This window comes from Nuphar pumila, chromosome 1 (genome assembly GCF_984573655.1).
Source record: "Nuphar pumila chromosome 1, dmNupPumi1.hap1.1, whole genome shotgun sequence".
NCBI lineage: Eukaryota > Viridiplantae > Streptophyta > Magnoliopsida > Nymphaeales > Nymphaeaceae > Nuphar > Nuphar pumila.
Window position 1 is genome coordinate 39,864,498 of NC_143249.1, and position 27,896 is coordinate 39,892,393.

The 27,896-nt window shown below is 37.1% G+C and overlaps 1 protein-coding gene across 1 annotated transcript; it reads left to right on the top strand.

Annotated features, from left to right (window-relative positions):
* The first annotated feature begins 273 nt into the window (after positions 1 to 273).
* On the top strand, positions 274 to 27,028 carry LOC149848766 (uncharacterized). Its single transcript, XM_089997323.1, has 8 exons — positions 274 to 703; positions 12,482 to 13,339; positions 15,962 to 16,314; positions 18,446 to 18,657; positions 25,599 to 25,855; positions 25,939 to 26,117; positions 26,379 to 26,484; positions 26,590 to 27,028. The coding sequence occupies exons 1-7, from the start codon at positions 382 to 384 to the stop codon at positions 26,433 to 26,435; spliced, it is 2,238 nt and encodes a 745-aa protein (XP_089853449.1). The 5' UTR covers positions 274 to 381; the 3' UTR covers positions 26,436 to 26,484; positions 26,590 to 27,028.
* The last annotated feature ends 868 nt before the right edge of the window (positions 27,029 to 27,896 follow it).

Here is a 27,896-nt window from a genome sequence, read left to right on the forward strand (position 1 = left end):
GAGATCCTCCATTATCTCTCAAAACATATTTATAGTTTTTCAATTCATTTGTCAAATCTTAAGATCTAAGTACATTATATTACAAAAATACAATATTAATATTTACGAAAAAACAAAACAAAGGAGAGAGAGAGAGAGAGAGAGAGAGAGAGAGAGAGAGACTCCCCAATCAAAAATAGTCAAAACTTGGTGATCCTTCATTATCTCTCAAATCAGATTTATAAGCTTAAGACCTAAGAACGTTATATTACCAAAAATACAATATCAATATTTACGAAAAATCAAAATAAAGAGAGAGAGAGAGAGAGAGAGAGAGAGAGAGAGAGAGAGAGAGAGAGAGAGAGGCTGAAACTGATGAGCGGTCGGTCGGTCGGAATGTGAATGGCAACGTACCGGCAATCAGGATGGGCGGAGAGAGTGGGCAACCGAGGAGGAGGAAGTATCGGCGGCACCACCACCACCAACAACGGCAACGATCACCACCAAGATGGTGGCGCTCCGCCTCCCGACTCCGTCAGTGCGCGCGTTGCTCCTCCTCACAGGACGGGCGGTGCTGGTCTCCGGAACAGGCGCTCCGGCCGGACGGACAAGGCATGGCTCAAGCTTTCCCCTGGAAGGAGCCTCCTCTTCATCCTCCCCTCAGTGATCATCCTCATCCTAGTCACCTTTCTCGCCTTCTCCATTCTCTCCACGGATACCAAAGGTCGGTCAATCCCCCAGATCGGCTACCACTGATCGTTTATTTGTTTTTGTTCCATTGACTTCTGTTTCTCTCTCTTTTTTATGGGGTTTTTAATTCTGATTAGTTGTGCAATTCGACTCCTTGATTAATTGTCGAGAAATCCGGCGAAAAATAGATAAACAAATTGCATCTGATAATTCACAAATGGCATCTTATCTGGCGAATTGGAATAGATTTTACGCTTCTAACAATTCCCGCCTAATCGGTCCCTGAGAGATGTAAGGCTCTCGTTGGGAACCATGCATTGAGATGGAAACACCATTTCAATGGGTTGTCAAAATATGGTTTTGCCAAAATGTGGTCTCCGGATGGAGTTGCCAAAAGCATCTTCTTGTGAATGGTGATGGGGTTGCCAACTCCATTCCCAATGCAGTGTTTTGGCAACACCACTGCTCTCAAACAGCAGAGAACACAAGATCACTGGGAGAAACTGAAGCATACCACTGCTTCAGGGCTCCCAAACAGATCTTAATGAAGATAAATGTGGATTGTTTTTATTTTACTCTGTTTCAGTTGAAGTAACATTCTTCAAGTGGTTCACGTTCATTGTGTGCTTATATAAGTGAAATCGGTGATCGGAACATATGTGTATAGAAACTTATTACGGGCTCTAGAAAAATAACTTCTGCTGGGCATGTATCCCTTTTTTAGGTTCATTAGGACTTCAATAGTTGGAAATTATTGTTATTTTGGTAGGAGCCTGTGTGCACACCTGTGCATTCTTCGTTTAGATTACCTGCATCTTGATTTATGCATTTCAGTAGTTGTAATTGTGTGATGTCCTTTAGATGTGACCGTGAGGGCAGTATCATTGGAGGGTTGAATGTTGCCTGACCGTGACCGAGGGATGATGGTCAAAGATTGTTACATGAAACTACAATAGAAAAGAAAGATTGATTCTCTAGGGATGGGTTATTGTGGAAAATCTGCTTGGGTGTCTGGCATATTTTGGTATAGAATAACATCACCTGTGAATGATGGTGAGAGCCCGTAACAAAGAAAACAAAATTGGGTATTGGCATGAAGGTGAAATCAGTCTGGCAGCATTACATTTCTGGTTCCTTCCTCAGGTCACAGCCATATTCCCTGCCCATGCTTTTCATCTCTGCAATAATGGATGAGTAAAGACATGTGGATACTCCGAAAAATGCTATAATCATGACAAGTTCTGATTATTCTTTGCAACTTACATCGATTTTTTTTCAAAAAAGTGATTTTCAGGAAAAGCTTGGAATTCTAAAAATTAAAAAAAGAAAAGAAAAGAAATGAAGGTTTTCTATTAATTTTCTTGCTAAAATATAGCAAATCAAGTAAGAAAATTCTTAAAATACAAAAGAAACCAAAAAGAAAAAAGAAAGCATAAGCTTAAAATACGTTACCATTTTTTTAAAAAAGCTGGTGAAAATATCACAATAGTATCATGATATTATCACAATATTTATTTTTAATGAGATTTTGAGAATATCACAATATTTTGCTGATAATATCTTTTTTCCTGAAAGTGTCGATCCTAAATCTTCAAGCATTGTCAAGGTGTAAGTCATGGGAATGTGAATTATAAGTTCAAACAAGTATGTAGTTTTGGTAAATATTTTCTGGAATATGGTGATTAGATATTGATTTACAAAAATAAGAGGAAAATATTCTAAAAGAATACATGGTATTTTTTTTGGCTTGTCTTTGTATACATTGTTGAATTAAATTTGATATCATATATCTAGGTATACATAATATATTCTTGCACTTTTAATTAATTAAGATGATGAGCAGCCATGCCATGAGGTAATATATTCATATCCAAAATTCAACTGAATCTTTGAGAACATTAAATAGTATAATACAACAGATAAATCAATTAATCACATAACCATAACCCTGTAACTGAATAGGTTATTACCAAAAAAGAAAAGAATAAGATGTCATGCAAGAAATTAAGTTCATACGATCACACAATTGAAGTCATGCAACAAATTAAGTTCATACAGTCACAAAACGGTCTTTCCATATAATGCTTAGTAACGGACCATTATAGATGGGAAAATGACAAGTAGTTTTTATTTTTTAATGTTAGACCAACCTACACATTGAAAATAATGCAGAATTATATCCATTCCTATCATTGGCAAGGACTGCAAGGTTTTTTAATCACTGCAGAATCAGTGGCCATCTTTGTGGTAAGCTAGGTTTCCATCACATATATGAAAGTGTACTTTTTCATATTAAGGTTTGGTTGCTTGACAAACAGGTGCTCTGTACAATCTCAAATTCAACCTACCTTGGAGCTCAATCATTAGTTGTCTCTTTTAGTCCAGGCTAATCTCAACAGTAGGACTGAAGTCAGCTATAGAAGCCATATATATAGATATCTCTGAAGATTAATGGAACATATTGAGTGTTGTTATAAAAGACGAGCATAAGACATGTTAAGGAGTAGTCGTCGCATATAGGTAGTTTAGTAACTACTCATATGCGATAGGGGCATTATTGTAAATAAGATGTGTCTAATCTCTCTATTTAAGTGAGATTAGACCTAATTATAATGGGATATACGATTCTCTCTCTCTCCCTCTTTCTCTTTTCTGATATGCGTGAAACCCTAGTCGCCTTCAACATGGTATCAAAGTCGGACGCTGTTCTGGGCATCTGACTTAATCGACCCACCTGTGGATCGGTTCCAGCGTGTACAACGTCTGATCTGATCTGACGTCTTCCTCCTCTGGTCGCGCGTGTACAGCAGAAACGCAGATCTGAAGCCAGCATGTACAGAGTCTGATCTGACGTCTTCCTTCTCCAGCAGAAACACAGATCGGATGGTGATCGTTGGCAGTGTCCACAACGACTGGTGTACGTATGGAAGTTGAGTTAGTTGTGCGTGGTAGGAGCGGGGAAAAGTTTTTTTTTTATCAAACGACCGACCCAACTGCAGTCTGGATCGCGTCCCCCATATGGTGATCCAACTGTTTTGGATCTGATTTCAGATCGTGTCAATGGTGGTAGAGTGGACGTCGAGCAAGCCTACAACTTCGATTGGGTGTGTGGTCATGGTATGCAGCTTGTTGTGGTCGTGGTATGCAGTCTGTCGCAGTCCTTTGTTGAGGTGAATGGTTTAGGTAAAGTTTCATTCAAAAGTTATATTTGCAAGGTTTGGATCTGAACAGTCGTTGTGTTACAGTCGGTGGTCGTGTATCTCAAATTTCATTAGTGAAATTAAAAAAAAACTGCTATAGTCGGTTTCATAGATGGTTGTTGGTGTGCATCAGATCTGGACTTTCAGCAGGTTGTGTGTGCATGTGGTTGTACCTGCGTTTTGGAACAAACCCATTATTTTATCCCATGGCTGAAATACAGAAGTTGGATATGAAGTCTGAAACAATGGCTGATTATAAAGCCTTTACAAACCCTTTTTCGTATGGATCATCAGTCAAACTGGATGAGACCAACTTTGCTAGATGGTCTCGTACATTCATGATGTTTGTCTCAAGGCATCGTAGAAAATATATTTTGTTGGAAGATGCGCCAAAGGCTAAAACTGGAAAGTATGCTACATGGGAAGAGGACAATGATATTGTCATGTCATGGATTATAAATAGTGTGCAATCTCACATAGCCGATGGGCTAATTTATTACACCACCGCAAAACAAATGTGGGATAATTTGCAAGATACTTACTCTCAAGAAACTAACGTCAGATTCTTCAAGTAGAGCAAGAGATCTATAAATTGCAACAAGGAGAGCAAACTCTAGCTCAATACTATGCCTCTGTGAAGGCAGCCTTTGAGAGACTAAACACACATAGACCACTGTGCTGTGACAAACAGAAACTACATCAGGAGCACACCATAGTTGCATGGTTCCTTACTGGCTTGTCGGCTGAATTCTCAGTTGCCAAAGTTCAGATGTTGACAGGCTCAGATGTTCCCACTCTCGCTGAGGCATATAATCGACTAAGCAGGCTTGCCAATGTCCCTTCCTTCATCCCAATCGGAATCACAAACTTCTGCTATGTCTGTTTCCTATGGTCGAGGCCGAGGTTTTCTTCCTAATTCTTGAGGTCGTGGACGTGGTCGAGGCCCGGGAGGACGAGGCAAGCTCCAGTGTACCTACTGTAGAAGATTAGGACATTTAGAAGATAGATGTTTTGACAAGCATGGACGACCTCCCGCATCTTCAGCTAAAGTTGTTCCTACAACACAAGTGGCCAAACCTGAGTTCCCCACTGTTCCTCCTAGTGATTCGGTTACACTCACTCGTGCTGAGTACGATGATTTGTTGGCACATATTCCGTCTAATTCCCCCGTGGCTGATATTGCATGCTCTGCAGGTGATGAATTATCTTGCCAAGGTAGTAGGTGGATTATTGATTTCGGGGCATCTAGCCATCTGTGTGAAAATGAATGTGATTTTTCAAAGTTGAATAGTGTTGTTAATCATAAAAATATTGTTCTTGCCGATGGGAGTTCCTCTCCATTGTTGGCCAGGGAAATATCTCCATCTCCCCTACTCTTCAGTTATCAAATGTTCTCCATGCCCCTTCATTCCCTCAAAATTTGTTATTTGTTAGTCGTGTTGCAAAGGAATTGAATTGTCGAGTAATATTTGATCCTGCCTGTTGCACTTTTCAGGACTTGCTGACGGGGAAGACGATTGGTGGAGGCTATGAGGAAGGTGGAGTCTATTATCTGCACCAACTAGTTGGCTCTGTTCATTTCGCAGTTGAGTCCTCTTCTAGTCCCCTGCTTTGGCATAATCGTCTTGGTCATCTTCCGTTGCTTAAATTGCGTAGAGTTATTCCTCACATCTCGTCGTCCACTACTCTGCTGTGTGAAGCATGTCAGTTTGGGAAGCATCATAGGAGTTCATTTTCGTCCAGTCAGAGTCCTTCAAGTCAGAATTTGTTTGATCTTCTTTATGTTGATGTTTGGGGTCCAAGTAGAATTCTTAGTCGTTCTAAGTGTCGTTATTATTTATTCATTATAGATGATTTTTTCAGATTATCTTAGGTATTCTTATTAAAAGATAGGGCTGAAGCCCCCATTATTCTTAAATCCTTGATTATTGAAATAAAAACTCAGTTTAATTCTTGCGTCAAAGTTGTTCGCACTGACAATACTCTTGAATTCAAATCCTCTGCCTTATTACAATTTTACAAAAATCTTGGGATCCAACCTCAGACTTCTTGTCCTCATACCTCGCAACAGAATGGAGTAGCGGAGCGCAAGCATAGACACATTCTAAATGTTGCCCGTTACCTTATGATTCAGTCTAATATGTCTGCGTCTTACTGGGGAGATGCGGTTCTAACTGCGGGATACCTAATAAACTGTATGCCTTCAACCTCGGTGGGGGATCGTATTCCCATTCAAATTCTCAGACCTGAAGCTCCTCTTTTCCCTATCGCACCAAAGGTGTTTGGTTGTGTGTGTTTTGTTCATAAACTTGGTCCCAACCGAGATAAATGGTCACCTCAATCTATAAAATGTGTTTTTGTTGGGTATCCTAAACACAAAAAAGGATATCGTTGTTATGATCCCATATCCCAGAGAGAGTATGTCAGTGCAGATGTCTCATTTTTTGAGTCTATTCCATATTTTTCTAGTACTTCTCCGAGAATATATGCTAGTCAAGGTGATTCATTCCCTCTTCCTGTTCCTCCTTTTCTATTAGAGTCTGTTCGTCTTGAGCCTCTTGTTCTCGGTCCGACTCCGTCTCGTTACAAAAATCCTCCTGTGGTATACACACATCGAGCTCCACCCAACTCTATGCCTTAGCCATCAACTTCTCCAGAGGTGAGTGTTCTTGACCCTACTGTCGATTCTCTTATTGATGGTGATTTACCTATTACTCTTCGGAAAGGAAAAAGGCAATGTACACTTTATCCTACTTCTCAGTTTGTTTTCGAGGCCATACTTGGTGAAAATATGAAGAATTTTGTATTAGCATTGTCTGCTACCTCAGTTCCTCTCAATCACCATCACGCTCTTCTGGACCCCAAATGGGCGAAGGCCATGCTGGATGAAATGGATGCACTGCTTTCTCGGAGAACATGAGACTTAGTTGATCCTCCACCTAAGGCTGATATTGTTGGTTGTAAATGTGTCTATACTATGTCACATGGGTGCGGGGATGCGGCACTTCCAAAAAACCCGGGTGCGGCAGGGGCGAAAATGTAAAAAAAAATTATATATATATATATAATTTTGAAGTTTTAATAGTTTAACATTTAATAATTAACATTGTCATAATATGATTCATCATGTATGCAGTATATCAACCTAAATATCAAATTATCAATCAAATAAGTAAAGCAATTACATAAATCGACCTAAATATCAATCAAATAAGTAAAGTATAAAAGAACTAAATTACATACCAAAGTATATCCTGATGAAGTAATGAATGTTAATAATCTTCTTCATCATCAAATGCATCATTAGAAGGAATACTGGGCTCAACTAAATCCATGTTTGTCATGTTGAAATCATGTTCTCCCTCGAAGTCACACTCTTCTGGGTTTACATCCCAAAATTTGGATGTTCCTTGTCTGCGTTATAAACCCAATTTGAAAATGATAAATACAATACAAGTATATTTAAATGAAAACTAAGAAATAATCAAATAACTAAGAGAGCAAATTAGTACCTGTATTTATCATTGCTTCGCGAAAGTAATTGAAGATTTGAATGAACATATACTAAATCCTCTGCACGCTTGCTGGTGAGTTTGTTTCTCTTCATGTTGTGGATTTGAGAATATGTGCTTCAATTTCTTCCACAACAAGATGAACTAGCAGACTGCGATAGCAATCTTAATGCAAGACGTTGGAGAAGAGGTGTTTCTGATCCAAATGTTGACCACCATGTGATAGGATCTATATTATCTTCTTCTCTCGCGAATAATGTCGGTCCATATAATCTCGAAGATGAAAATTTCCCAAACTCTTGTGTAACTTGATGTAGAAGATATGCTTCTGGAAAAAGTCTTGTCATACACATATTTCTATGTCTTGATAGCTCTGGGTTTAAATTTGGAAGGACACGACCAATACCACCAGTCCGCCACTTATTTGCATAATATTTTGGATTAAGAGAATGTGCCATGCAATGCAAATGAGTGCTGCTCTTATCCCATCTTCTGACTAAAATTGAATGAATATGATTAAAAAAATCTAAATCATTCAATGCAGGATTTTTTTCTTCGTGCTTGAAAACTATAACTTGTATTTTTTCAATCATATTATCCCACATTTCATAAACTCTGTGAAGCATGGGCTCATCCTTATCAACTTCTCTTAACATTTCCCAAATAGGTTGCGTAAATTGAAGGAAGTATACCACTTTGTCCCAAAACTCATCATCAAGAATGAATTTTTTAATTTCTTGAGCCTTGATATCATCATCAACACGATAGAATGTCCAATTTTCATCAGTCACCATGTTAATCAAAGCATTCTTCATTCTTTTAATCCTCTTCATCATCACAATGATGGACACAAAACATGTTTCAACGACCTTCAACAATTTCAAATCAGAATGCCTATTAAATATAGCATTAGCACGATGGTGGTTAACAACAAAATTCCTAATGCTTTTGACATTTCTTTCTAAATCTTCAATCCATGAACATAAAGCATATGCTTGTGAATTTTTTTCTTCTTTGGGGTTGCAGATGCTCTTTAGGGCTAGATTTAAGCTGTGTACTACACAGGGAGTCCAAAAAATATGAGGGTACTCACTCTCCAAACTCAATGCTGCACTTTTACAAACTGGAGCGTTGTTTGTAATGATTTGTACCACTTTCTGATCACCCACTTCTTTTATCACTTCTATAAACAATCCCTTCAAATACTCTGTATTTTTATATTCCCCAGATGCATCAACTGCTTTCAAGAATATTGGGCCACTAAGCGAACAAGCAATGAAATTGATTAATGGACGCCTTTGAATATCTGTCAATCCATCAGACACAATAGAAACTCCATTTTGCTCCCATGAATATTTTTTAATCTCTAGCAACCTCTCCACATTTGTCCTTTCTTCTGCAAGAAGTGTGGTTCGTATTTTTTCTGAACTTGGAGGCACATAACCACTCAAATTACAATTTGCCAATGATGTTACTAAATCCTTCCAATAAGGATTTCTAGCCGCATTAAATGGGAGTGAACCAGAATAAAAATACCTCCCAACTTTTCTATCCAATTCTTCTCTTCCATATGTATTGAATGTTGCTTGTATCGTTCCTCTACCTCCTACATTGACTTTTCTTTTTTTTTTTCAGCATCTTCTTGGTGGCTTGCAAATGGCACACTGACTGCAGAAGAATCGTCCATTGCCTTTCTCTTCTCATATTCTTCTTGTATTTTTTTGTATTGTCTTCGTATTGCCTCATCAACTTTTCTGCAAGCTGAAATGCCATGTCCTGGTATCTTCAACAAATGAGCCTTCACTCTTGTGTAAGACCCAACAAAATCTCTTTCGCAGAGCTTGCATCAAAATCTCTTGTTTCCACCACCTCCTTCTCCAGTTTTTGCAAGTTTATCTACATGTACCCATAGTGACCCCACATCATCAATCCCAGAACTCACATGTTGGGATGAGGATGACGCAAGTCCTTTCCCTTTATCCATCATTTTTATCCTGAAAACACACAAAAAAATACATTAAAATTTTCAAATCAATTATACTAGACCCTCTTCCCCTGTCGAAAACACAGTGAGAAGGGGGGGGGGGGGGCTCAGCCCCTCCCCTGCCAACCCAACAAGAGAGCGAGAGCGAGAGCGAGGGGGGATCGGCCCCTCCCCTGCCGAAAACAGAGGGAGCAGGGGGGGCTCAGCCCCTCCCCTGCCGACCCAACAAGAGACCGAGAGAGAGGGGGGGGGGGGGGGGGCTCGACCCCTCCCCAGTCGACCCAAAAAGAGAGCCAGAGGGGGGAGGGGCTCGACCCCTCCCCTGTCGACCCAAAAAAAGAGCCAGAGGGGGGGGGGGGGGCTCAGCCCCTCCCCTGCCGACCCAACAAGAGACCGAGAGAGGGGGGGGGGGGGCTCAGCCCCTCCCCTGCCGACCCAACAAGAGACCGAGAGAGGGGGGGGGGGCTTGGCCCCTTCCCTGTCGACCCAACAAGAGAGCGAGAAGGGAAGGGGGTGCTCGGCCCCTCCCCTGCCGACCCAAGAAGAGAGTGAGAGAGGGTACATACCTGCGAAAGGAGAGGAGGAGCCTGGGAGGCGGAGCTGGGGCGGCGATGGGAGAGAGCTCGAGCTCAAGGGGAGAGGAGAGGAGAGATTAGGTCAAAAAATAAAATTTGCCCTAATCCTCCTTTTCATCGGGGATTTTTTTTTTACGCCCAAACAGTGGACAAAAATGACCCTGGGTGCGTTGACCGCACCCAGGATCATGTTGACCGCACCCGGTGCCGCACCCGCACACACACCCACGTCGCGTCGCGTCGACGCAGGTGCGGCACCTGTTTTGCCGAGTCCCTGTGACATAGGGTCTATACTATTAAGTATTACTCAGATGGATCAATTGAAAGGTTTAAAGCTTGCCTGGTTGCGAAAGGCTACACTCAAACTTACGGGGTGGACTTCTTTAAAACATTCTCTCCTGTCGCTCATCTTCGGACTATTCGTCTTGTTTTGTCAGTCGCAGTGCACCATGGTTGGTTTCTATGTCAGCTTGATGTGAAAAATGCCTTTCTGTATGGAGACCTGGAGGAAACAATTTACATGCAGCAACCTCTGGGATTTGAAGTTTCAGGGGAGTGTCCGAAGGTGTCTAAGTTGAACAAGGCAATCTATGGTCTCAAACAGAGTTCCCGTGCGTGGTTCTCCAAGCTGGCTGAGGTCATGTCAGCATTTGGGTTTGTCCGCTCTGCCTCAGATCACTCTCTTTTTATTAAAAAGACCTGCACAGGGATTGTGGTCATGATAGTATATGTTGATGACATTATAGTCACAGGAAGCAGTGAAAAAGACATTTTTGACACAAAGCTCCATCTTCAGAAACACTTTGTGACTAAGGATCTAGGACCACTCAAATATTTCTTAGGCATAGAGGTTGCAAGGAGTAAAGATGAATTGGTTTTGTCACAACGAAAATATGTCTTGGATCTGCTGAAGGAGACAGGGATATTAGGTGCCAAACCTGCAAGGATTCCTATGGATCCCAAGTCTCATCTGTTTGATGAAAAATCCGAGTATGTGGTCTGTAGCCGTTATCGCTCCTTGGTTGGCAAGCTATTGTATGTGACTGTGACCAGACCTGACATATCTTTCGCACTGAGCAAGATAAGTCAATTTATGGACAAACCTACAAAGACTCACTGGGATGTTGCTATGATGATTCTCAAATATCTAAAGTTATCCCCTGGTAAAGGACTATGGTTTAAAAAAAACCCGTCTTTAGATGTTATTACCTATTCAGATGCAAATTATGCAGGGTCGGTTGTTGGCAGAAAGTCCACAACTGGATTCTGTGTGTTTGTTGGAAGAAATCTGGTTACTTGGAGAAGTAAGAAACAAACTGTTGTTGCCAGGTCAAGCGCTGAGTCAGAATATCGGGCTATGGCTCAAACTGCTGCTGAGATGATGTGGTTAAATCTGTGTTGACTGATCTTCAAGTGAAAGTCGCATTACCTATGGAGATGATATGTGATAATAGAGTTGCTACCTATATTGCTAATAATCCAGTATTTCATGAACGGACAAAGCATATTGAGGTGGATTGTCACTATGTTCATGACCTGGTCCAGACTGGGTACATTTGCAGCAAGCACATGTATTCAGAGAACCAAATTGTTGATGTCTTCACAAAACCTTTAGCGAGTTCAAATTTTTTGAAATGTTGTGACAGGCTGAGCATTATTGATGTATATGCTCCAGCTTGAAGGGGAGTGTTAAGAAGTAGTCGCCGCATATGGGTAGTTTAGTAACTACTCATATGTGACAGGGGCATTATTGTAAATAAGGTGTGTCTAATCTCTCTATTTAAGTGAGATTAGACCTAATTATAATGGGATATACGATTCTCTCTCTCTCTCTCTTTTCTGATATGCGTGAAACCCTAGTCGTCTTCAACAAGACACATTCTGGAGAGGTGAAAGGTATCAAAGATAACTCATAGATAAAAGAATGGAAACACATAAACATGATATCATCAAGCCTTCATTGAATAAAGACTGGAAGGCCATTGTTAGATCTTAGAGAAATATGGAATAGTTCCTTATAATTGATTATTCCATTTTAATATGATGAATTGACCAAGTTTAAGAACCAAAGGTATCATATTGGTTACTCCATCCTTAATTACTATGTGGTACTGCCATATTATATCTATATATAATTATATATGTGTATATGTGTATATGTATATGTATATGTATATATTCTGATTATATGCTGCTTTGTAATGACAGTAATCAGTATATCTTCATTGGGCCATGATTTTTCCATTTTATTATGCCAAATCCATCATTTTGGTACTGACACATATTGTCCTTGTAACACCATGTTTACATTGGAAACTAGAGTTGTAATGCAACACTGATGTTCATAGCATGCTTTTATGTTATATTGCCAGGGCATAAATTCATTCCTTTTGTGATAAAGGATCAGTTAATCACTTCATTCTCCCAATAATGATGAATAGGTGGTTCTCAACATGTTTAATGAGAATCTGTTGTCAAATGATTGTAATTTTATCGCAATATCTTACAGATAAATGATTGAATATGTCAATTATGTTGCAGAAAATCGGCTCTTTTATGATCAAAATAGCGGTGACAATATGGAAGTTTTTTCAAATGCCACTAAAAAAAATGCAGCATTCAAGGTTCTTAAGTTTGGTCGTGGTTCTGTTTCACTTGGACGAGACTCTAGGTACTGGGATGGTGATGACAGGAGAAGGGATGATGAATATGATGAAGATGCTGCTGAGCACCATAATGTGGATGGTACCAGTACTTATCATGGAAAGAAAGGTATCCAAGAGAACAAAGACAGTCAAGAGGATCATTCCAAATCTAGAGAAGGCCATGTGGTCAATGGTATATCTGAGAAGGTTCCAGTAATGGATACTCTTGAAGGATCTTTTACTAAACAAGCTCAGAACTATAAAAGTAAAGGGTTGTATAATGAAGCAGGACACAGTGAACTGAAACTTTATGAAGCAGAGTTTGAGGCATCTATAAAGAATGAACAGGGCAAAGGAAAGCATTCTTCAAATGAATCTCAGTCTAGGCAAAAAAATAACAAGAAGCATTCCTATAGAGAGGATGTGGATGAAAGGGCCCATAGTGAAGCAATTGATGTTGATGATGAATATGATGATGGTATTGATGTTCAAGATGTTCATGTTGATGATGATGTAGATGGAAGTGATGATGGCATCAATTCTTCCTCTCATACACATGCAAGTAAAAGAGAACATGTGGATCTTATAAATACTGTTACAAGGGAAGATTCTTCTGCATTATCAGAACGGTCTGATGATGATAAAGCTGAAAATGTGCATAATGGTGGTGTTGAAGGTCGCTCTGCTAAGATGGGCAGCTCTGGAACAAAGTCCTCTTTAAAAAGGAGAGGAAAGCGGCGGCACAAATATGCAGGTAGTTCAGAACAAAACCACCTCTTACTGCACTATTTAATAGCATTATTTTTTGCATATTCTTTATGTGTTTAAGCAAGCAAACTACTGATAAGATTTTGAAGGTACCTCCTTGCAACAATATTCCATCCTTGTCATGTTATTTTTCTCATGTTACCTTGGTACTTTTGAAGGGGCTTACATGTGATTGGAGTATATTTATTTTTATGCATGCAATAAATGCATATGCACTTTTCTTTTGCAAGAAAATGAAAAGTATTATATTTATATGTGCATGGGTTTTATGTAAAAATAAGAAGTGCATATATAAATATTATGTTCCCTTATATTATTTCTGTTTATATATATATATATATATATATATATATATATATATATATATATATAGAGAGAGAGAGAGAGAGAGAGAGAGAGAGAGAGAGAGATGGATTTATAACTTTGAGCTAGTCATTATTAATGTTAGCATTGCTCAACTGATTGAAAAGACTGAAACACCATTGAAAGCAATGGCATTTTTTAGTATATGTAGTTTTATATATATAAAATGAGATAGCAACAGGAAACAGCTTCTAACATCGGGACAAAATATATGGACTGTTGCATAGAAGACAAAGCATTAGCATACAAAATCTACCAATAGCATGACACACATCATTTCTCTCTTCCTTTTTTAATGCACTATTTAGATTGTTGTGCTTCTTTGTCTACAAATTGATCTGTATAGCCAACTGGATTTTTTTCCCACACTACCACTAGGTGCACCAACATTAACCTTGAATTCATTATCACCTCCTTATGATGTTGAACCAAAATACATCCCACTCTCAATTCCAAACTTTTTTTGTTCCTTCATTTGCTTACGTTCATGTAAATAATTAAGAAAAAACCTGTGTATATCATCTTGAACATCAGGACAATATCGTAGATAATGTTGCCAGCCAAATGATGTTTAAACCTTGAAACCCCACCTTTGGTTATCTGCTTCTAGTAATTACATATTATGTGCCCTATGAGTTTCAGGTCTTTGTTGAGACATGGAACTTTTGTTCCATAATCTCATGCTAGAACCCTTTGAAATGCAAAATGCAAATGAAAAACAAAATAATAAAAAAGTTATATAACAAGAAGATGACCATGAAAAATAAGAGAGCAGTTATTTGTAAAGCGCATGCAAATACACTTTTAGATCATCTCAATTAGATGCATAAAAAAGATGCAATTTTACACACACATACATCAATTACTTAATGAATCACGTGCTGATAAAACAGTAGACGTATCCTTATAAAGGGTCATTCAATATAAGGGGTTATTTCATATGGACAAGCACACTAAATAGTAAACAAGAACACACGGGCCAGAGTCCAGCATCTAGATGGATGACATCGTGCTATATAAAGAATAACAAGTGGGGCACTTAACTGGGAACCCCAAATTTCTTACGAGATAATAATTACCACCAATTGGAAACATAACCTAAATAAGTATTTCTTTGGAAACAACCAAATTTCATTGATTGTTATAAGAAGAAAGCGAGGGTGTAGCATCTGATGATAAAAAGGAAAAATGGAAAAACCAAAAAAGCTACTAGAATACTACGCGTACATGTTTAAGGATAATAGATCATGGGATAGGCTGGTTCAGTTCAGTATCGGGGTTGAAAGTTCATGTCTCCTACTATTTTCTGAGCCAAAACTCTTCCATGAAAACACCCTTACTCCTAACGTGCAAAAAAATCCTGGAATGCTGTTTCTTTTTCTTCTTTGTGTTTTCTTTGTGGTTTATCAACATTTAAGTAGCATAAATATCCAAAACTCTTTAATGCAGAATAATTCAAATATTTTCAAAGAAGCAATTTGTAAGGCAATTTATTATCCAAAGCTCCAATTGGGAGTTGGTTTATATAAAACATGGCAGAATGAATTGCTTCTATACCTAAATATTTGGCACCATTAGTGAACATTGTTGATAAAACTATAATGTGGTTTCTATATGCCACTATATTTCATTATCAAGCATGAAGTTTAGAAAATGAAAATATACTTGTTGAGTTGAGGCTGTCAGAATATTCCCTGTTTTATTAATTTATTAGAAGTACACAAGGAAATGACAACAATATTTTTATTCACTAGATTTTCAGTGATATTATTGAATTTGTTTAGATCATTAAAATGCTAATTTCAATAGCTGATTTGATGCTTCAAGGTATAACTTCTTGTTCATCCTCAATCAATGATAATGTTGATGCTTATTCAATTTATTACTTACATATTCTCCTAAGAATGAGCAATATGTCATGCAAATGAAAGCTATTGCCACAATATAAGGAAGTTTCGTACATCTTATTATTTAGAAATTTGTGGCAGCATCAATTGATCTAAATTTCTCCATCTTGTGGAAAGCTGGGTTTATTTATTATCCTTGAAGCCTCTGCCAGAATGATGTTGAATGGCATTTTTATTCTTGGATTGTTTAAGTATCAGCATGCTGTTCATCAAGCTTGTCATACCCATATGAGTTTTAATTATATTATCTTGAATCATGCAAAAAATGCTTGCTTGGCTTGTAGCATTGGAATTTTGAAATGACTTTGCATCATGTTCTCATGGCTTCATATCTTTAGGTGCCTCCTGCGAGATGAAGTTCTTAAACTCATCAGCACACGTTGTAGAGCCGTCAGAGAATAAGAAATTTACGAGATTCTCACTGCAGTATACAGAAAGAGAAGATATACCCAATGGAGTAGAAAATTGGGAGCCAAGGTTTGCTGGGCACCAAAGTCTTCTGGAGAGAGAGCAGTCATTTTATGCTGCTGATCAAAAAATAAATTGTGGATTTGTTAAGGGTCCCAAAGGATTCCCAAGTACAGGATTTGACTTGGCAGAAGATGATCTGAAGTTCATGAGCAGTTGCCACATCGCCGTATCATCTTGCATATTTGGAAACTCTGATAACTTGCGAGCACCTACTAATAAGGTGGTACTTAGACGCACTTTATCTTTTCCATATTCAAGACATTTACTTTTCACTGTTTCAGTATTTCTGGTTATCTATTTGTTAGTACAGTAAGATTCATGGTGTTCTTTTATATTGCTTCATGATTTCTGCATCAATTTATGCCCAAAATCTTCAGAGTATGAGTTGAACAAACCCTTGAATGAGAACATGAAAGTAAGAGAGATGACAACTTGATAAATGATGAACTGAAAGGCTAGATCTTTCTGCCAGTTTAACTCAAAGAAAATTACATTTGTTACGTATCAATCTGTGCCTATTGATGATGCTTCCACTTAGCGGTGCAACCACTAAGGATATCAAAAAGATCATAGGGTATTTATAATGTAAGCAGGCTGGTGCATTTTAGCATTTTACATGTCTAACTGTAATATACAATTGGTTTTCTCTATGTTTTGGCAGCAGTCTAATATATTTTTCCTCTGGACTGTGGCAATGATCCAGTATCTGAAGAAACAACATACAATAAGCAGGGGCGGCCAGAGGGAACTGAAACACTAATTGCATATTCACATGCACATTGTGCTTGAGTTATGGCTATCATGAGATGAAGCCATAGTATGCCTTAGGAGTCAAATCTGATTAAACAGTAAAAGTTGATAGTTGGACTGAGGTCATGTATTCATATTCAGAAGAACAAATCATATAGGCACATGCATACATTTGCATTTCTGCTCTTAGGCTGAAATAAAAATCACTAATCTATTATAATACCAGAAATTTTATTGAAAAGGTGGCATTTTACATAAAATGTTTGATCTGTTAATCACGGTAACCTATCTTTGTCTCAGTTATATCTTAGAAAAGCAAGAGATTGGGATGTTATGGGTTTTTTCATAAATCTTGAGTAAAAAAAGACATAAATGATAATGCAAAAGAAAAGAAAAGAAAAGAAAAGAAATGGGCTTTAATATTTTTTCAGAAATGTAAAGAAAAGGTAGACAAGTTTTAAAAAAATAAAAAGATGGACTAAGAAAACTTGTATCTAACATACTAAAAAATAAAAAGATTTGAAGAACCTGTGATAGTTTGATGAAAATATCATGATGATGACTTTTTAAGTTTTACTGATACTTTGGAAATATTTTTTGTTTCCCTTTTTAATCATCTCCATTATATCACAATAATAACAAGATATTTTCATAATATCACTTGTAGTTGTGACAATGCTGACAACTCATGATCTTATGGTATAATGATGAATTATGAGATTTTGGTTCTAGGGAATCTTTTTGTGGTATGTAATGTTAATAAAGTTCCCTCAAATAATGTATTTAATTATTTCCATTGTCATATCCTGGCTATAGTTTTCCTCTTTATTTGTTCGACTGTTAATGTCTCATTCGGTAATGCCAAGAATCAGGCTTGGCTGCCTTGAACTGCCCATGGTCAGGCCAATTTGGACCAGGGTTTTAGGGCATTGGGCCTGCTTGAACCAGGCTTAGGCTCAGCCCAGTGAAAGGGCAGGGTGAACTTGGATGGTTCTTGGCTCATCTGCTGGATGGTCACCCACCAAAATGTAGACACAAGCCAACTGAGTGGGTTTAGGTTTGGCCCGACAGTTTGATGGGCCAGGTAAGACTGAAGAACAGCCTGTTTATGGGCCAAAGGGCACACCCAGGAAAAGGGTTGGCACTGGGACTGGATGAAGGCCCATTGCCAACCCCTATTTTTTGAGAAAGGTGCCACTTTAGGTTGTGACTATAGAGCCAAACAATCATTAGATTTCATTCAAGATTTTTGTTGTAGGTTGTTTTGATACTGACTGTTTGCTAGTACTTTTGACAGCCCATCTTTTTAGGTTCTAGTTTGTGAAGTTAATTCCTAGTATTCACATGCAGTGAACAATTATCACTTGTTAAAAATTACCTCCATAAATAGTCTCTATTTTACCTGTTAAAAATTGCCGCCATACATAGTTTTGGGTCTGCTTTTCTGATTTATGGCTATATGAACATTCCATGTTAAGCACTTATTATGAAAATTCCCCATATAATAGGTAACTTTTATTCATTGTCAACCTTTTGTTTGAAATGTGTTTTTCCTATGAATGTAGCAGAGGAAAATTATGTACTATTCTTTTTTGGCATAGGTTTCACGCTTGTCAAGAAAAAGTGTTTGCTTTGTGATGTTTGTGGATGAGAATACATTGCAAACCATGTCCTTGGAAGGCCAAAAACCTGATGCAATGGGTTATGTTGGCTTCTGGAAGATTGTGGTGGTTAAAAATTTACCTTATTCAGACATGCGGCGAGTGGGAAAAACACCAAAATTTCTTGCTCATCGACTTTTCACATCTGCAAGGTAAGGTGCTGTTATTGGCAGGATGATAGAAATTTTGACAGTAGCACAAGACAATCCTTATTGTGGCATTTCAATGAGTACAAATTTCTTCCTCATTTTTGCAAAATTTACTTCTTGTTTTTTGCTTGTTTGGAAGATTCAATTTTGAGTGTTCCCTAAAATATCACACCATCATTAAAATGTTTGGTATGAGTCATATACTTGCAGGTTTACATTGTGATCCAGTACTTATTTTATTCAATATAATGTTTATTAGGAATACATGATCCTTGCCTTTTATGACATATTTATTCGATATTTTGGTTATCATTTTTCTCTTGAACATTTCATGCTCATGGGAATATAAAGAATTCCCATCACTTGCAGTTGGCGCTAAAACACTAAGTTGAGGGACACTATTATTATGGTTTAACTAATGTTGTAAGTATCGTACGATACAATACAATACATATCGTAACTAATAGCCTAACTCGATATGATACACACTCGTGGGGTTCAGGGGGAGGATCCCCATTGCTCAAACGAGTGTGTATCGTATCCATATCAATTGTACAATACATTGTTGTATCGTACTGTATCGTACAATACAGGGTGTATCGTACGATACGTGTCTGATGCACTTTAAAAGGGCCAAAACTCGACTTTTTTAATTTTGGATTTTAAAGACCTCCCTAGTGCCTATTCTCTCATTTGTGTAGAGGCCTTTAGAGAAGAACCCACACACTTTAAGAGGCGTGATAGCGATTTGCGAGCTGTTTCGTGTACAAGAGAAAAAACTTTTGTGGATTTCTCTTGTAAGAGTGCATTTTCATCTTTTTTGCGGATTTATGCGTGAAGTTGTTGAAAATCATTATAACTTTGGTGAAGGTGCTTTGATTGGTTGACACTGAAGACATACCAACTATGGGTTATCTCTATTAGGACATTAGTAAGGCAAAAGAGGTCATTAAAGATAATTTGAAAGTATGAGTCTTGTGACATGTTCTTAATTGCAAGATATTTAATGTTTTATATTGTTCTTGTGAGATATGTAGTGTACACTTTGTCAATATATTTTTAAAAGGATATTTTGACGAAAAGTATTTATGAAAGTTGGCCACCAAACTTTAAAAATCCAACTCTCACAAGTAGTGAGAACCGAGATCGAACTCGAGGAACAGGTTGATAAAACTTCGTATTTCACTCAAAGCGAATTATTTATTGCCTTAAAAAGAAAAATTAAACTAATTAAATGTAATTACAAAATGAGAATTAAAGGATTATTACAAACCCCAAATAATGCTGAAATTGAAATTAATTACAATGCTTAAATGTGGCAAAAAAGGCCTTAATTAACTAGGAATTGAAAATGCTAAAATAAAAATAAAAATTAGAGCTTCTTCGCCTTTGCTTCTTGGATTTAACTTCGAATCCGCTTCATTTCAATCATATAGAATCAGAAAATGGTGCCACCTCCTGCAAAAACAATACAAAAACACACGAAATGCAAAATATACACTAATTTGAACTTCTACTTAAAATTACAATTCTGCCACTAGCTATTACAGAAATTTCTTTCAGAACATGTTTCTTTAATTCGACAGAATCAGATAGCAATTGGATTTCAATCTTTCTCAAATTTTTCAGATATGTTATCAAAACATTAATGAAGAGAATCCAATTTACAGAATTGAAAAATTCAAAGTAGAACTTGACTTATTAACAAATGAACAACAACTTCCAAACTCTGGAAATTGCTGTCAAAAGTTCTAACAACTTCCGAAATTTAACAGATTTAGTCTAGCAAAACAAATTAAAAATGAATAAAAATTTCACAGCAGAAATTAGATTCATTCATGAATCCAATTCATTTTACGGATTTGGATTTGAATTTCGGAAACTCCAGATATAACAAAAAAAAACTAGAAAAAATGATGAAATAAAAGTTGCAGAAAACAAAGATGCCAGAATATATGGCCGAAAAAAGTTCAGAACGACCTGTCAATCAGACTCTGATCATGCTGAATTTTTGTAGAGAGAAACTAGACTCAAGCACGAATCAAATCCAATTTACGGGTCGTAATTTGGATTCCGAAATCTCCAGATATAATAAAACAAAAAGCTACAAAAAAAAATGAAATTCCAGAATTTCACACTTTGATCTATTGCATTAAATCAAAGGCTAAAATTAAAAATTCGTGAAAATGAGATCTAATCATTTAATCACTTAACTAATCTAAATCTAAAAGTTCTAACACAATTAAAATTGCAAAATCATGAGATTAACTAAAAGAAATCAAAAGAAACTACAAATACAAATCCATGCAATTTCTTGCATGGATCAAAAAGAGAGAGGAAAAAGAAGATTCACCAATTTCTTGAGAATCTGATTGATCTTCAACCAAAAAGATATGCAACTTCACTCCGAATTGGGCTCCAAGCATTCTTCCATTGTTGAATTAGAAAGAAGAAAGAGGGGAGAAGAAGAAAGAGAAGAGAAAGAAGAGGGAAACAAAAAAGAAAAAGCTTGAAAATCAAAGAAGGGAAAACAGAGAGAAGTGAGGGCTGGAGTAAAAGGGCTGAAGACCCTTTTCACTCCAGCCAAAGTGGTCTATTTATAGCCCAAACTTAGGTTAATAAATTACAAATTAAATTCCTAACTTATTTCAAATTTCAAAAGGAACCTAACTTACTAGAAATTGCCAAAAGAGGGTGGCGCCTATTCCAAGGTTTTTTTCTAAAAAGTTATGAAATGGATTTGGTTTTAAGTGTTTGCGAACACTTTAGAATTGGATCCAAGATCCAATTAAGGTGTTTTGGATTGGATCATGGTCCGCATTGCCTTAGGATCCGGTCCAGAATCGTAAAATGACTGTAACTTCCTCGTTTTAACTCCGAATTCTGTAAGATTCGAATTGTGACTTCTTTAACCCTGAAACATCATAATCTCGAAATGTAAACCAATAAAATACACTTAAATGCATGATTTATGTAATAAAATGAATGCATATTCATGCATTATCAATATGCATGCAATATTATCTATATTAGTTGATGTTTGATGATGTCTTATGCCGCTCATAGAGACATAAATACTTCATATGTGATTTTATGGTTGTATTTTGTGCAATTCAGCATTGTTTCATGTGTTATGATTTTTTAAAATTTTTGCTATTTTTTCTGATTTTTTATTTTATTTTTTGCATTTTTGGAAATTTTTATTGAAAAATTATGATTTTTTATGATACTTATCTAACTTTTGGGCCCGACCGATATGGGTAACAATACACGACTTACAACGTTGATTTTAGCCTATGTTACTTGGACGCTGACATGGGTGTCAATGTCGTGTTAAGAATATAAGTATATATATTTAGTTATATAGACTTATTTATATGTGTATGTACATATATATACATACTAATATGTATTTTTGGTATTTTGGTCTTTTCCCCTTTTCTAATAGTTTGTGCCAAGGTTGCCAAACTAGGAAGCGGAAGCGGGAAACGATACGGGAAGTGGAAGTGAGAAGCGAGGCATTTTAAAATTTATACGAAGCGGGAAGCGAAGTTTCAATTTAAAAACGAAATATGAATAAAAAATGAAACAATATGGAATCAAACAAGAAACAAATAAAAACTAAAATAAAATTGATCATTCTTATATTTCATGATTTTTCTGTAAAAGAATTAATTTTTTGTTAAAATCTAACAATGATGGTTACCAATTTAAAGAAAGTACATGGAAAGTAAGTGAAAGCGTGAGAAAATACATGAAAAAGATAAAAAGAAACGTGAGAAAAGTATATAGTATGCATAGACCATGTGTATGAGAAGCATAGAAGAAGTGTGGGGGAATCGAGCTTCCCATGAAGTTTCGGAAGCGAGGAGTATCGCGCTTCTGAAGTGAGTTTCCGGGAAGCGAGCTTCCCACCTACCTAAGAAACTCCCGGTAACTCTGGTTTGTGCCCATTAGGGGCACATTTGTCTTTTACATTTATTTTATTTTATTTTTTTCTTTTTGTATTTCCAGCTTTTGATTGAGGGCATTTAGGACAAATGCCATAGAGTGGTTGGGAGCTCCCCAACAACTCTATTTCTAGCCGTTGGGGTGCTCCCAACGGCTCTTTAAGTTCTCTAAACTCTATATAAAGGGTTTTTTTCCCTTTGTAATGTAATGCTTTCTTGAGCGTTTTAGCTCTAATAAATTTTTTATTTTTTACATGTGTTTTAGCCCCTAAGTGGCTTACGTGTTCATGTTTGTGTATTGACCTATAAGTAGTCTTAATTGTGTATGTTATTGTGTTCTTGTATGCCCATAAGTGACACTCGTACTCTTTTTTTATTTCATTACATGTAGAACATGGGAAGAAGTGTTGAATATAGCAGGTCTTAAAAAACTGGACACCTGGACACGGTTATATATGTGTGTGTGTGTGAGAGAGAGAATTATGCAAACAAAACTATAAAATATAAAATGCACATTCTTTTCTCATTTGCAACCTGATCCTTGATGATTTACACAAATGTCAATGATGTAATATGAACATGTAAGGTTTTAAGTGCAAAAAATTGATACAAATCATAAAGACTAATGAGAGTGTTGAATGCTCGATGCATGATGGTTACAACTTTCATCCTAATGAAGTATCTTCCAACACTAAAATACTCGACACTTGCTTAACAAGTGTCCACAAAGCTAAACACCCATGTCTATGATACCCAACACTCGACACAAGTATGACACTCACTGGACACAATGTGTCAAGACACCTTTTAAGGTGTCAGACACTTGACACGTGTGTCTAATTTTTTGGACACTCCTAATTTGAAAAACGGAGTGTCAATGAAGTATCTAGGAGTGTCAGTGTCAGGAAGTATCCGACACTGACACTTCAGCCTAGGTGAAGTGTCCATGTAACATAGGTTTTAACAAATAGATCTAGAGTACAAGGTAGATGTCAAGAATCCTAGCCTATAAGACACTTCAGTGCTTCACTTTTTCTTCCATGTCACTATAACGACCTCAACTCATATCCGTTAAAAAGTGGCAAATTTTTTTTTAAACATATGCGAAAACATTCACAGAGACGGGGCCTTTACAATCATAATCAATCCACAACCACAAGGGATCTTACACTACCATCATCCAAACCAAACAAACTTTATTAGTTAAAAACATAAAATCTGAGAACAATGCAAGTAAATATAAATAGTAAAAAAAAAGGTGGAGCCACTCTGTCCTTAAAAAAATCTGTTGAGTAGTCGCGTAGCCTCGTAGTTCCTCGTAATCACAAGTCCCTTCACTGGGCTTCAGAGGCTGTGAAAAACACAAAGGTAAGGGTCTCAAATTCAAAGATCATGTGTACGAGTCTCTTTAATGAATCAAATAAGTAAAAAGAACATAAATAAGATTCATGCAACATTTTAGAGGGACGCAATTATAACAAATTCATAATTCAATTAACCATTCATGCATTAAAGAATTATTACTAAACAATAGAGAATTATTACTAAGCAAGAGAGAACAATTATTAAACAATAGAGATCACTATTAAGTAATAAGGAACATTTATCATACATTAGAAAACAAATATCATGCAATCATTAATTTAACACAATTAAGGGAATAAGTAAATATGCATGATCTAATGCTTAACAGAAATATGCATGATTTCAGTGCACATGTATGAATAAATTATTATATTTTATTAGAGTTTGCTTTTATATGCATGTTCCTATTAAATGCACATAATTTTAGTTCTTTTTATTATTGTTGCCCGTGGATACTCAAAACGGGTAAACATTTCTCGAGGATACTTTAGGTGATTTTAATGTCAATGAATTGGAGGCAGCTGGACTGATTGTATTTACTATACTGTGAATAACATCTCATCACCATTTTTTAATAAATTTTTATTTACTTTTCGAAAGAAAAAAAGTTGGGCAGGTCATATTTTGATAAAGCTATCAATTTCTTGGCATACTCGTACTTGGAATATTTGTCTTCCAGTGGTGGTTCTTTAAGTCTAAGACTTTTGCTAATTGCTCTATTGTCTGTACATGGTGCATTTGGTGGTCATAGGTTTAGGCATGAGGAGAATTTGCTTCATGCATTAGGAACACTTCAGACTGTACTCTGATTTCTATGGCTGCTATTCAGCCTTGGAATGCATTTTGTGATGATGATCTTCACGGGAAGGCATATATGCAACCTCCTCCATGTTACAATATTCCATAGGATGATATTCTTCCGAAAAAAAATTTATAGGCTTCATTCTTTATTTCGCAACGCCATTTTAGTCTTAAGAATGCTGCCTAGGCTTGGTGTTTTTGAAATCACTATTGTATTTGATTTTGGTTTTGGTTTTGGAATTACAGTACAGCTGCTAGTTTGTTTGTCTCTTTGGGGAGAGCTTTGTTGCTCTTATAGGACCTAATCATAACACGAGATGGAATATCTGGTTGCTGATGTAGCTTATTCATCCCACAGATACTTGTTTTCTGGTCATATTCACATTTCTGAACTTCCACATTTAGTGGTTGATCTGAATGCTACAATGAGAACTCAGTTATGTCTACCTGGGTATTGTCTCACCATTTTGTGCCTTCTGTTCTTAGAGATTCCTGAAACTTGGAAAGAACCTTCTTATAGGATAAGGCATTCATTTTCATTTGACAACAGAGGTATAGGGATGCCCGTGTTATCTACAGTCATCCTGCAGTGAGTTTAAATATCTGTTGGAGCAAAGGCACTAAATTAAAATGAGGAGACTCTTTATTTTGTTGCAAGAGGGGTTACTTTTTGAACCTTGAGTTTCTGTGGGATTGATAGAGCTATTTAACAATTAACAGAGTTTGCAATGCCAATTCTAAAATCTTTTGTTCCTTTTCAATATTATCCTTCTATAAAATTCAACCAAAGTTATTCCATTTGCTGATATTACATATAACGTTCTGCAGGTATTCTATATGGTTAGACAGTAAGCTACGCCTTCAAAGTGATCCTCTCCTTATACTGGAGTACTTTCTTTTCAGAAAAGGCTATGAGTATGCAATTTCTAACCACTATGATCGGCACTGTGTGTGGGAGGAGGTTATGCAAAACAAGAAGCTTAACAAGTTTAATCACACCATAATTGACGAGCAATTTGCTTTCTATCAGGCAGATGGGCTAAAAAGATTCAATGCCTCTGATCCCAATAAGCTCCTGCCCAGCAGTATGAATTTTAATCTCTTTCATAAATTCATATTACAATTTTCTGGATATGTATAACAGGTTTTGGTTTTCTTACATAAGCAGATGTACCTGAGGGGTCTTTCATAGTGCGAGCACACACACCAATGTCCAATTTGTTCTCCTGTCTTTGGTTCAATGAAGTTGATCGCTTTACTCCTAGAGACCAGCTAAGCTTTTCATATACTTATTTGAAGCTGAGGAGGATGAACCCGGGGAAATTTTTTTATCTCAATATGTTCAAGGTTCTGTTCATTGTCTCAGTTTATGAAAAATGATAATTTTCCATTAAGAAACAGCATAGGTTTCTATATTAGTGCTGATGCATGCAAAGTCTGGTGAAGTAAAGAGTACCATCGATCTGAATTGCAGATTATACTGATCTATCCATATAAATGATGCATGATGTTCATAAGGGCGGTTTCTTAATAGCCGTGCTTCATGCAAGAATTAAATAAATAAGAAAAATAGAGCCTTTTCCACTTACGCCACCTTGGAATTTTCAGGACTGTGAAAGAAGATCAATTGCAAAGCTTTACCATCACAGAGCTGAGAACAAGTGAAACATTCCTTTGCAAGCAATAGGGTGACAACCTGGACTTGACAAGCTTGGTACACCTCTCTCTCTCATGCATGCACACACACAAAAAACCAGATATTCTTTCTTAGTTTCTTGATGCTTATAGCACTCAGTTCATGTAAATCCGAACTTGCCAGCATCTGAAGATAAGGGCCTGTCTTCCACACGGTGTTGCGGGGTGCTTCTCGCTGAGTAACTTGGCCCCTATGCTAAGCCATAAAAGGAGTTCGGAGTCCATTTGCAATTCTTGGGCTGCCATGAGACACCAGGGGCGGAGTGTGCAATTTTTTGTCTGATGGACGCTTATGTAATTTTAGTAAAATTTGTGGGTTTTTCCTCTTAATTTTGGAATATATTCGATTTTGTTTGTACTAATCCACATCGATTATTTAATTCATATCTGCAGCGGAAAACGTTCTCTGTTCGTTTTCAGAGGTGTTGAAGCTTTAGTGTGCTTTGTATTTCAACTTTCAAGTGAACTATGTTAGGAAAGTCAGTATCATCTTCAATGTAGTTCTTTTTTCGTAGACATCACTACTTACAGTTCATTAAAAAAAAAGGTGGATCGGACATTGTTTATCATTGATCATAACTGGTTAGTTATCGCTCATCATCATGCCAACTGCATCTTTGCTTTTGCATGTGTGCATGGCGGTGTATGTGTGTGTGTGTGTGTGTGTGTGTGTGTGTGAGAGAGAGAGAGAGAGAGAGAGAGAGAGAGAGAGAGAGAGAGAGAGAGAGGTATTTCTACGTAACTTTGAAGAAAATGCAAATTTCTAAGATGGGAAGTGTATTTCAAACATCAAGGAATTTGGATTTCTTATAACGAAAGCAAGCTTTGTATTCTCTGAAAGCAAGTCTTCAAAGTTTTGGAAGTTCATTATTTGATTTTCTGAAAACAGGTTCCCTAGGTTCCAGAAGCTTTATAATAACAATTTTCGTTTGATGATTTGCTCCAAACAAAGGTCGCATCGATGCCTTTGTGCATTTGGATGCATACTCACTGCGATTTCTGCCTAAATTAGTGCTTAGGACTTCATTGGACGAAACACTGAGCAGGAAAAGAAAGTTTAAAAAGCCAACGGTATCTTCCCTTTTCTCCCTCCCTTTCCTTTCTCCAATCCTCCAAAGAAGACCTGAGGGCTTCCTTTATGACAATAGCAATGTATTATGATTTGCTCCGTAAAGCTCGCCAAAGGGTTTCTTCTCGTATTATCACATACCGACTCACAACAGCCCCCAAGTAGAACTGGGTACCCGACCCGAATTCATGGGTATGGGCATGAAAAGTGCTGACCTGAATGATATTTGAGTTAACTTGAACCCGACTCAAGCAATATGCGGACCAGATTTGGGTTATGATTTTTGCTGGGTACCCAACCCAACCTGGCTTTTTTGCTGAGTACCCGACCCGTACTGAATATTTTATATGTATTTTCAGTAA

Bases quoted from the DNA above. Each gene is read 5' to 3' on its own strand.
- LOC149848766 (XM_089997323.1), top strand. From the start codon at position 382: ATGGCAACGTACCGGCAATCAGGATGGGCGGAGAGAGTGGGCAACCGA. The intron at 16,315-18,445 runs GTGGTACTTAGA...TTTTTGGCATAG, and splicing joins TGCGAGCACCTACTAATAAG to GTTTCACGCTTGTCAAGAAA. The intron at 18,658-25,598 runs GTAAGGTGCTGT...AACGTTCTGCAG, and splicing joins CGACTTTTCACATCTGCAAG to GTATTCTATATGGTTAGACA.